Source organism: Alternaria triticimaculans (genome assembly GCF_023758025.1).
Source record: "Alternaria triticimaculans strain BMP 0046 chromosome Unknown scaffold_21, whole genome shotgun sequence".
Classification (NCBI taxonomy): Eukaryota; Fungi; Ascomycota; class Dothideomycetes; order Pleosporales; family Pleosporaceae; genus Alternaria; species Alternaria triticimaculans.
The window spans coordinates 401,787-413,572 of NW_026055978.1; the positions used below are offsets into that span (position 1 = coordinate 401,787).

Sequence of the window (11,786 nt, forward strand, 5' to 3'; positions counted from 1 at the left end):
ATGTGACTGGCGCTTCCGAGTTGGTGCAAGGGCTGAATCTTGGGTCTGCGGCGCGCATCACGTGTGCAGGCTTTTGGGATGAGCCTTTGGGGTATAAATACCACGCGGGATTCTGGTACTGAGACTTCTTCATCATACTTCTTATCCTGCTTTTCCAAAAAGCTCATACGAATACGCCCATGAAGATTTCGCTCTTTTCCCCAAAAATCTCCCTTGAGCAATGGCATGTTCTTTTCTCCAAAAATTAACGAGATGTTTGAGAATGGCTGCGACTCTGCAAAACATAGCTTCACATTACCAAAACCCGATCGACTTCCCTTCATGAAGACGGGGAATCGGAGCGATCCCAAAAACATCAAAACCGGTGTTGATCAACTCCATGGTCTTCTGTCCTGCCTTCTCGCTTTCAAAAACCTACGACACAAGCTTCATGTGTTCGGCGAACTCTCAAAAAAAGCTGGCTTTCGGAGTCATGTGGCTTTGCTCTCTCCGTCGAGCATATGAAATATCTCTCGATCACTCCGGGTTCTTCGCTTCTTCATTACACTCTTTTCTCAAAACACCAAAACCTGTTAAGGTAGTCTTCATGGAGTGTTTCGCCCTTCAAAGCACAAAACAACTCGAACATGTCCTCTGGCGCGTCTCTTCCCCAATACGCTCTTCCACCAAAACACCGTTGGATATATCGCTTATGAGAGCTCGGTGGTCTAAACAACAACAGCGCTAGCAACATGCTGTTCTCCTCGTCTCCTGCGGGCAAGCAGGATGTTCACCTTTCCATTCCGTAAAAACCAAAAAAAGGAAGCATGAGAGACATGGAGAGATTCGCCGGTTCAAAATACCATATCGAAGGGAACATGCTGTCTTCCTCGTCTTTGTCCAGAAAACGCGGCGTGCAACTCGCATGTCCGCGAAGCCCGAAGTTAGGAGCCAGACATACTATGGAGGATTTCGGCAGTCCAAACGTTACCACCAACATCAGCATGTTGTCTTCCTCCTTCCCCCCGAAAATAAGCGACCAACATAGAGTTCTATGGACACCGAAGCTACGTTCGGCTTACAATATGACGAGGTTCGGCGATCCCAAAAAACAGCACTAGCATGGGCACTATGTTGTCTTCCTCTTCTTTGCTCGGAAAAAACCCTGATCAATTCCCGCTTTTCAAAATCTAAAATGAACAGGCTGTCTTCCTATGGAACGCTCCTGCGACCCAAATAAGCAAGTCAACGATCTCATGTTGTCTTCCTTTCTTCCTCCGGGATCAAAACGACAGTGAACTTGTTCATGATCTGTCTGGTGCGACCCGAATTCGAAATGCGAACCTCCCATGTTCCCTGGAGTGCAGAGAGGAAGAAAACCGATAATGGGAGTGATGTATGGCGTTGGCGCCTGGCTGTCCTTCCACCAAAGATGGTTATAAGAAGCTGTGATGTTGGCTTTGCTGGTTCTGCCTACCCTACATCTGATCACCCAAAAGTACATGGACGATATAGCATGCCTGGTAGCGCCGGTGCGACGGGTATATAAACTCCTCACTTCTCTCGGGTTCTGGCCTTCGACATCGCTTCCGCTGTTGTCTTCTCTAAAAAGCGCCTGCAAGTCCTTCTATGTGCCTTTCGGCCGTTCCAAAACTTGGAAGAACATTTCAAATGGTGTGCCGTGCGGGGTCTGAATCTCCAAAACTCAGATACGATGTCGTTATGACCGAAAATCTGGAATCGACGGATCCATGCGAGTGCGCCGAAGAAGCGCGTACTTTCCGAAAACCGATAATCACCCCTGGTATGACGCTGTTGTGCTGTCCGTCTTTCGACATAACGAATAAACCCCCAAAAGAAAATACTGCTGTGGATGATGGCTGTTCTAAAATGGCACCGCAGCCCCGCATGTTCGAGAAAGAGACGTTGCGTCTCTCCACCATCCGACTCGAGGATCCACCGTGTGCTCGTGGGTTATATAAACCCCCTTACGGCTCTCTTCTTCTCTTCTTCATTCTATATCCTCATCTAGAGGACTCCAAAAATCAGTGTGCTCACCGGAACATGTTCTCTTCTGAGTCTTTGCTTTCTCTAAAATACAAGCTGGCCAATCCGATGGCGTCGGTCAGACTGCTCTTCTTCCACAATGTCGACACCTTTACCTTATGGTACTAAAAGCATCTAACAGAACAATGATGTCTTCTCGGTCTCGTCGCTTCTCCAAAAATCGCGAGACAATATCCATATGCCGTCGATTGGGCACTCGTTCCTCTCAAAACATGGTAGCAGTGGAGCATGGCTGCTCGCGAGATGTACTTGGGATACACGCCTGACTTCTTCGTTCTTCGCTAAACGACCAAAAGTACATAGCAACATGCCATGATCCCCCAGGCGCGTGCGATAGCGCGCTAGTGTCCGTAGATTGATATGTATTAAATACCACGTCTGCCACCTCTTCCTCTCCATCATCTACATCCTCGACGAGGTACTAAAACCACAGGTCATATTACTATGACTTTGTGTCCTGCTTCTTTCAAAACTGACACGAAAGCTATGCATGCCGTTGTCTCCCAGCTTCTCTAAAGCAAACATATCAAGGATCATGCCCTGCGTCGGTCGGCAGCCCAAAACGCGACAAACCTTATTACGAACCCGTACACATGCATTAGCAGGTCATGTTGGGTGCTACTGCCAAGAACGACAGATATATAAACGTCCGCTTCTCCGTTGTAGTTCTTACCGCATTACCTACACTCCAGTGTGTTCCAAAAACAACCCGGCATACCAACGATGGAGAAGAATCCTTTGTTCGACCTGGAATGAGAAAGTAGTCAAATTTATGTGCATGACTGACTTCTTGGGTGTTCGAGTTGCGAGTTGCAAATATGGGCAACGAAAATCATGCATCTGTTCGCCATGGTGGTCATAGCTATGCTGTTCCGTATCTTCGAATCGAATATATCAAAAAGCCCTGACTTCCGTTTCATTACATGTTCTTGGTTCGCCTCTTGGTGCATAAATACTTCCATTGCCGGATTTGCGCAGACCTCGCTCACCTATCTTCTATATTCTTCATCTAACAAAAGTGTTGCCGAACCTCAGGATGGAGGTTCGGAGTGTTCTCATCAAAAGGTCAGGGTCAAGGTCGTGATGGTGTCTGCCTCTCCAGCAATCTCGCAGACAGTCTAGGATGAGATCGTGCCGCTGGTCGCAATTTTTGTGAAAGCTCCATGTATTTGATGCTAAAATTCTTTTCGAATTTTCAAATGCGAGGAGCTGGCAGTCATGGTTTCGCCGACTGCGCATTCGTTTCGGAGCTCCAGGAAAGCAGATATATTATGCTGACATGTCGCTGGTACCTTAGCTGTGGCGCTGCGCACCCAGCGAGAATGCTTGCTGCATGTGCGAGCGCAAGCCTCGGGTGATTGTGGCAAGACATAATGGTGTGGTAGGCCAGCGGTGTGGTGCGGATGCACTTGGTCCGGCAGTGGCAGTATTTGCCGATAGGTTCTAGGCGCAGGCGTGAAGGTCTAGATCCTGTGCGAGGACGAACACGATGAATGAGTAGGAGTGTGTTGTGAGATGGGTACTGCTTCATGTGTTGCTTCAGGGTCCTTCATATGTTAATGGCGCCTGCCGTGTACGCTATTCTGATGATGCAGGGCACTCTAGATCGAATGGTAAGTATGAGGCTGCAGGTACGGCTTTGTCTGCGAGCTAAGTCGCCGCTGTTCGCCAGTGAACACTGTGCGCATTATGAGAAGTCGGCATCCGCACGATGCAAGTTGGTCGCTGGAAGGAACGACGTCGGTCGCGTGTGGTGATGAGTAAAAGCATGCATCGTGGTGGTGTTAGACAGGGAGAGTGCATTGACCGCCACGTGCGCTAACGATGCTAGGAGGGAAAGCCGCGATTCTGATCCACACAAAATTAACTACTGCCCCTCCATCATCACGTCCCGCACAAGCTGCACAAGCCCGACGAGGCGCAAAATCGAGGGAAAAAGCACGCGTGCCTTTATCCTGACACAGTCCCTCCCGCCAATTCTTACCCCAACGCGCTGTTTGCGGGTGCAAAGACAGCAGGAACCTCGCCCGAACCCCCACTGCCCTTTCTCACCGCACCCACCCGCCGTCTTGCTCAGGCCATCTCCCAGCCCTCCGCAGACGCTGCCGCACATTCGCAACCATGGACGTTGCCGGCCTGCGGGACCGGATCCAGGCGACGCTTGACGCCAACGCCGCCATCAGACAGACAGCCGAGCTCGATCTCAAGCATGTGCGTGTTGAAAGCCGGAATGCTGCCTGCCAGACGGAAAACTGATAGACATATAGGCCGAAGAAAAGCCAGGCTTTGTCGATGGCCTGCTGAACGTCCTCGAGCAGGAACAGAACAACGCCGTGCGCCTGTCGAGTAAGGATGCGCCTGCTGTTGCCCCATAGGCCCTGGTTACTAACATCTACCCCAGCCGTCGTCTACCTCAAGAACCGCGTCTCCAAAGGCTGGTCACCTGCCGAAGAATACAGCCAGGCTATCCCCATACCAGAGGAGGAGAAGGCCGCCTTCCGCAGTCGCCTCGTCCCTGTTCTCGTCGCCTCCCCGCCACAAGTGCGCATACAGCTCATTCCTACCCTCCAAAAGATACTCGCATACGATTTCCCCGCCAAATGGCCCGACTTCCTCGACATCACAGTACAACTGCTGAACGCGGGAAACATCGAGTCAGTCTTCGCTGGTGTCCAGTGCCTGCTGGCGATATGCAAGATCTACAGATTCAAGTCGGGCGAGAACCGGGCGGACTTCGACAAGATCGTCGCCATGACATTTCCCCAGCTGCTCAACATCGGTAACTCGCTAGCTGGCGAGACGAGTCTAGAGGCTGGAGAGATATTACGGACGGTGCTCAAGGTGTACAAGCATGCCATCTACGTACGATCCCACAAACACAACATGTGGTCGGCAGCTAACAAGATCGCAGTTCGACCTCCCCGCATCCCTCCGCGAACAGCAAGTCATGGTTGGCTGGTGTACACTTTTCTTGACCGTCGTCGGCAAGGAACCCCCGGAGTCGTCTCTCCCCGAAGATCTCGACGATCGGGAAGTAAACCACTGGTGGAAGGCGAAGAAGTGGTCGTACGCGAACTTGAACAGACTGTTCGTCAGGTACGCGATACGATGCTGCACGCTTCACGCGGGCTCGGCTAACAGGGAACAGGTACGGCAACCCGTCCGCGCTGGGCAAGAACAACGAGATCGACTACACCGAGGTCGCCAAGACCTTCATCACGAACTTCGCCCCCGAGATCCTCAAGGTCTACCTCCAGCAGGTCGAGAAGTGGGTCGGAAAGCAAGTCTGGCTGTCAAAGGCCAGCTTGTACTACACACTCAACTTCCTCGACGAATGCGTCAAGCCCAAGTCCATGTGGACTCTCCTTAAGCCACACACCGACAACCTCATCGCGCATCTCATCTTCCCAGTATTGTGTCAGTCGGACGAGGACATTGAGCTCTTCGAGGAAGAGCCACAAGAATACTTGCACCGCAAGCTGAACTTCTACGAGGACGTAACCGCACCCGATGTCGCCGCGACAAACTTCCTAGTTACCCTCACGAAGAGCCGTCGTAAGCAGACGTTTACCGTGTTGAACTTTGTCAACGAGGTGGTCAACAAGTACGAGGCCGCCCCCGACAACGAGAAGAACCCGCGAGAGAAGGAGGGTGCTCTGCGCATGATTGGTACACTGTCAGGCGTCATACTGGGAAAGAAGAGTCCGATCGCAGACCAGGTCGAATACTTCTTCGTCCGCCATGTGTTCCCCGAATTCCGCAGCCCCCACGGTTTCCTCCGCGCACGCGCATGCGACACGCTCGAGAAGTTCGAACAGCTCGATTTCAAGGACCCAAACAACCTCATCATCATCTACCGCAACATTCTCGAATCCATGGCCGACCCTACGCTCCCAGTCCGTGTCGCCGCTGCTCTGTCACTGCAGCCTCTCATCCGCCACGATGTCATCCGAACCAACATGAAGCAAAACATTCCTCAGGTCATGCAGCAACTCCTGAAGCTCGCCAACGAAGTCGATGTCGATGCGCTCGCAAACGTTATGGAGGATTTCGTCGAGGTCTTCGCCCCGGAACTTACACCCTTCGCTGTAGCACTCAGCGAACAGTTGCGCGACACCTACCTGCGTATTGTGCGGGAGTTGGTATCAAGAAACCAAGAAAAGGGCGAAGACAGCGAGTACGGCGACTTCCTTGACGAGAAGAGCATCACCGCGCTTGGTGTACTGCAGACGATTGGTACTCTTATCCTTACGCTTGAGAGCACTCCAGACGTCCTCCTACATCTGGAAACCATTCTTATGCCTGTCATCACCATCACGCTCGAGAACAAGCTTTATGGTACTGGACCCCAAAACTCAGCTCTTCATTTCATGTACTAATCCAATCACAGATCTATACAACGAAGTCTTCGAAATCATCGACAGCTGTACCTTCGCCGCCAAGAGCATCTCTGGCACCATGTGGCAAGCGTTTGAGCTGATCCATAGGACATTCAAGGCTGGTGCCGAGCTATATCTCGAAGGTATGCGCGTTCTTCTCCGCTAGCCGCGGTAGTTTACTGACCATGCATAGACATGCTTCCCGCGCTCGAGAACTTCGTCAACTACGGTACCCCGACTTTGATCCAAAACCGGCAATACCTCGATGCCATCGTCGACATGGTCAGGACGATCTTCAAGGACGACAAGGTTGGCGGCGTTGATCGCATCTGCGGCTGCAAGCTGGCAGAGATCATCATGCTCAACATGCGTGGCCATGTTGATGACTACGTCCCAGAGTTCATTGGACTCACCATGCACGTCCTGATGAACGATGAACCTAAAGTTAAGTCCTTGAGGATACATCTTATGGAAGTGGTCATCAACTCCATTTACTACAACCCCGCCCTGGCACTGCACGTGTTGGAGACAAACGGCTGGACGAACAAGTTCTTCAGTCTCTGGTTCTCGAGCATCGATAACTTCACCCGAGTTCACGACAAGAAGCTGTGCATCTCCGCAATCTGCTCCCTCCTCACCCTGTCAGCTCAGAACGTTCCTGTCAGCGTACAGCAAGGCTGGCCACGTCTGTTGCAAGGAGTTACCCGGTTGTTCCAAACTCTCCCCGCAGCTTTGAAAAGTGAGTTTGCATTTTGTTGCATCTCACCCGCGATGACTAACAAATGCACAGACCGCGAAGAAGCCAAGAAGGAAGACACCTTTGATTACTCAGCCGAATTCGAAGAAGAGGAAGACGAGGAGTGGGAACAAGAAGCCGACTGGAACAACGAGGCGGACGAGACTGAGGATGTCAAGGATGAGAGTGCCGCTTACCTCGACTTCCTTAACGAGGAGGTAAGAACACCATTTCTGATATTCAAGTCGCAGGCTGACCAAAACCAGGCGCAAAAGTTCAGTTCGCTCGACGATGACGACGACGACGAGCTTGAAGAGGAAAGTCTCCTCGAGACACCGCTTGACAAAGTGGAGCCATACGGCATGTTCAAGCACGCATTGCTCCGTAAGTTCTGTTCATCAAATTACGCAAGAGCCCATACTGATTGTACTCAGGTCTTCAACAGGAGCAGCCCGCGCTTTACGAGAATCTTACCAAGAACCTCAGCCCAGAGGAGCAACAAGTGGTTCAGGGTGCTGTTCACCAGGCCGATATTATCGCCCAAGTCCACGCCGAGGCTCAAGCAGCTGCCGCCAACGGCCAGCCAGGCTTACCGCAGCAGTAGAGTTGCTCCATCGATAGCATGGCCTTCATCCTCCAGGAAATGGAAGATCGAGCATACGTCGCTCGAAACGCCATCGGACAGATCGCCCCAGATGTTGCTGGAGAAGCATGGCTCATGGAAGTTTGCACAAGGCTGTCTCATCCATGTTGGAATGACGTACAAAAATACGGCAAACACTTACTTGGAGTTCCGGCAAACACCATTCGGCGCACATACAAGATCGAAAGGAGGAGGCACCACAAGCTATCTGTTGAAGGAGCTGTGAGGCAGTTCAAAGAAGGGGCAAACTAAACACCGTGGAGCCTACATTGAGGCCAGATTTTTCAATTTGCATGTTTTATCCCCAGTGTAGTCTGCAACCTTGTTCAGTTTCTTCTTCGGTCAGGTGGGCCTGCGGAGCAGCTGGACCCCCTCTTTTAGCGAGCATTTTGGCGTTTTGATTCTTTCTCAGGAACAAGTTTTGAATCCGGAGGTTTGTTCCGGTGTGGTTGGCTGATAGTCGAGGTGGTGGGGTGGTGTAGTTATGGCGTTGGGTTTGGTTGGTACGAATGTTATGAAAAGAGGAGGACGATATCCACGAGAGGCACCATTGCTTTGGAATGATAATCATGTATGCGTGATGAGGGTTGTTGCAAAGGCCTAAAGGCCGCATTAGATAGTTGTTTCCTCTTATAGGAGCACATTATGCAAATCCGTTACCTTGATCTGAGACCATTGCTTAACTGCAGCCTCCCTTTCAGGAGAGGAAGTGAACACGTTGCAGTCTATGGACTGTGCAAGTCTTCACTGGCTCGATGGTATCGGTTTTGGTACGGTATCTACGGTACCTTCTCGATCACGAGTTTGAAGGATCATATGCCAGAGGCGGAAATGCTGTTGCCTTGTAGGCTGCATAGACATCGAAACATTTTCCTGAAGTCATGTGCAGTCGTGACGACAACACGTAATCGACGTTGATGATGTATCCAACGTCCAGTTTTCGGCTGGTGCAATGTCTTCGGTCTTGGTAGGTAACAGCAATCACAGTACCATCTGAACCACAAGTTCGATATCATGTGCTCTAGGCGGAGATGCTACTGCCTTGGGGATGGTCGGAGTATAAAATCTCGCCTTTTCGGGGATACTCCTTCATCTATCATCCTCTTTCTCTTCCTCCTCTGAAGCTCATACACGATTACCCAAAGTAACACTCGAAGTCACCCAAAGTACCTTTCAAAGTCATTGCAATCGGATCATCACGAGACGAGCGCGCAGAAAAGAAAAAGAAAACACTCGAAGTCATTGCGATTGGGTCATCACGAGACGATCTGTACGTCAGATTGGCGAGTTGCTGTCGCCCTGTCGATCGCGAAGGAAAGTCGCGGCGCGCGCGCTATCGATAAGCCACGAACTACGCCTATGACGCTTGTTTGATTATCGCAACCCGAAACGTGGTAACAAGCAACGCGCCGGCAGCCTCACTCACACAACACCTAGTACTACCTCGAAACAATTCCTCATCTCTACGCGACTCTTGGATCTCGCGACTATCTCTCCGATCAACCCTTTGCCTTTCCCGCGACTACGCCTGGTTGGGAAGCGTGGTTTAGTGCGGCACACGATTGCGCGCGCAAGAAACTAGATATGTCGCGTCCGACAGTCAGCAAGGCGAGGACGGGGTATCCGATATTCGCTGCGACATTTGCGAGTAACAGGCCTGGGGTCCTCGTTGTAGGAGGTAAGTTACCCTCATGCCGACATCGCCTACTAGACTGACTCGAATACAGGTGGTGGGGGTGTGAGTACTGACCCTGTATCAAAACGCGATTGACACGCCTGCTGACCACTTCTCATATCAGGCTGGAAGATCCGGTGTCAAAAACCAAATCACAGCATTCGACTTCACCTCACGAGCGCCGACCGTACAACCATTCGCGGAAATCGAAGCGAGCAAGGACGACTCGATAACGTGTTTGGACAACCTGTCTACGAAAGATGGCCTCATTTTGTTCGCTGGAAACAATAGCAGTGAGGATGACCGGCTAAAGGGCAACAATGAACATCTGAGGGCATTCGAGCTGAAGTATCTGAATAGTGCTGAGAAAAGAGATGGAAACGTCGAGTACCTCAGCAAGACAACGCTCTTCACCGCACCGCAATCGAGTTCCGCAAGAAAGGAAGCCTACCAACGCATCGTGAAACTCTCGAAACCACAACGATCGACCTCGAATACACCCAGCAGACGGATCGGAGCGATCGCATCAAGTCTTGGAGACGATAACGAGGTCGTTATCTTTGCCGCTACATCTACGAGACCTACGAATCAGGACGTCATAGGGCGAATCAGTTTACATAATGGCCAGGAAGCTAACGACATGGACTTTTGGACACAAGAAGAGGGGAAATATCAGCTAGCGTACGTCACCGATTCGGAAGTCTTCGTGCAGACTGTCAACTGGGATTTTGATTCAAGGAAGAGCAAGGGAAAGAACGAGCACAGGAAGCTCTACACAATTCCACACGTCGAGAAGGGTGCGAGGAGTAAGCTGCGATGTGTACGGTGGCTTTCGCCGAAACATCTGCTACTGTTGAAGAACAAGCCTAGCAGAAGCGGCGTGGAGTTGCTCCTCGTTCATCTCTACGAAGAAGGTCCGGCAAGCGTTGTCCTACGGAAAGCAATGCCCAAGCATGTCAAGGCGGCTACAGATATGGACGTCAGCTTGCTCGATGCAGACAAGGATGGCGCCTATCAAATTGCGATTGCGATTGCTGCGATTGACATATCCTTGACGGTGTATACGATCGATTACCATGGACCTGCCAGAGATTCGCTGAGCTCGTTTCACGCATTCAATAGTTATGATAACGTAAGCGTAAAGATATCAGAAGAGCTCAACAAGTGCTAACAAAAGCAGGTTCACGAAGTGCAAATGACAAAGGCTGTCTTCTCGCCGTTCTACAAGCCCGAAGTACCAGCTGGTCGTCAAGCGCCACCCCAGTATCTGCGTCTGGCGAGTACGTCTTTGGGAAACACGATCAGCGTCGAAACATTTCAATTACAGGACATCGGGTCGCGCTATGTCCTCCAGACGGCGCGTTCGAGAAACATGTTCACAGCAGCAACCTATCTCGTTATCGCCATGGTCGTCGCAGTGGCCGCTCTCCTGATCCAGTCACTCATAGATCCGGAGGGCAACCTTACCAAAGGCATACTCCCCGCCAGTCTGCAGAATGCAGCAAGCCAGCACAAGACTTTTGGCGAAACACTGCGCGAGAAACGCCACAACGCCATCCTCAACAATGCGGACTCACCGGTGGTTAAGACATCACATCGAATCGCTGATCTATTACATCTCCACCTCCCTCACGTTCTCTCTGACACCAAGCCATCCGAGCATTCAGGTCAACAAAAGGCGCTCGTCATACATCATGACCCTGAATCTGACGGTACACTCAGTACAGAGGTCCACGCTGGAGACGAGGATGTCTTGAAGAAGCATGCCGCTGCGAGAAAGTGGGAAGAGCTCAGCCACGAAGAGAAGAACCAATGGAAAGAGAAGCTGAGTGACGCGGGTATGTGGGCTGTGGGTGAGGGTGAGACTATCCTGAAGTCGATATTCTTCGGACAGATCGGTGGAGTCATTGGCCATGTTGCAGAGGGTGTATTGGCTGGCTAAGACAAGTCGCGGTGAGGGGACGACTGCACAATGGCCATGGATGGCGGCCTATGTGTGTGCTTCGTAGTGTGTGATACCTAATTTCTACTACCTGACGTTATGGAACTCTTTCAGTGTGATACTGCGCGGTGAATGGATGTGTATCATGTTGAGCGGGAAGTGTCTCTAATACTGGGTTGTCATTGGACTATGGTGTGCACAACACTGACACCGGTACTTTTCCTTTACGACGATAAGTGGAATAGATGACATGTGGGTGATTGATCCAGTCTTTTACCTCGCTCGTGCAGTAGGCCTGGCCACACTCACCCGTTATCCTCACCCCGTTCTAAGGTTGCCAATCACGGGCTGGTGTTGCGGATCCC

At 51.2% G+C, this 11,786-nt stretch overlaps 2 protein-coding genes across 2 annotated transcripts; both read left to right on the forward strand.

Annotated features, from left to right (window-relative positions):
- Window positions 1-4,167: 4,167 nt before the first annotated feature.
- On the forward strand, window positions 4,168-7,765 carry J4E78_009621 (uncharacterized protein; the record flags this gene model as incomplete). The annotated part of the gene is made up of 10 exons (XM_049370210.1): window positions 4,168-4,257; window positions 4,314-4,392; window positions 4,448-4,908; window positions 4,958-5,142; window positions 5,195-6,384; window positions 6,437-6,568; window positions 6,619-7,164; window positions 7,216-7,379; window positions 7,428-7,545; window positions 7,596-7,765. 10 exons carry the CDS (start codon window positions 4,168-4,170, stop codon window positions 7,763-7,765), a joined length of 3,135 nt encoding a protein of 1,044 aa, XP_049218210.1.
- A 1,623-nt stretch (window positions 7,766-9,388) lies between these two features.
- On the forward strand, window positions 9,389-11,421 carry J4E78_009622 (uncharacterized protein; the record flags this gene model as incomplete). The annotated part of the gene is made up of 4 exons (XM_049370211.1): window positions 9,389-9,482; window positions 9,532-9,542; window positions 9,604-10,611; window positions 10,660-11,421. 4 exons carry the CDS (start codon window positions 9,389-9,391, stop codon window positions 11,419-11,421), a joined length of 1,875 nt encoding a protein of 624 aa, XP_049218211.1.
- Between the last annotated feature and the right edge of the window lie 365 nt (window positions 11,422-11,786).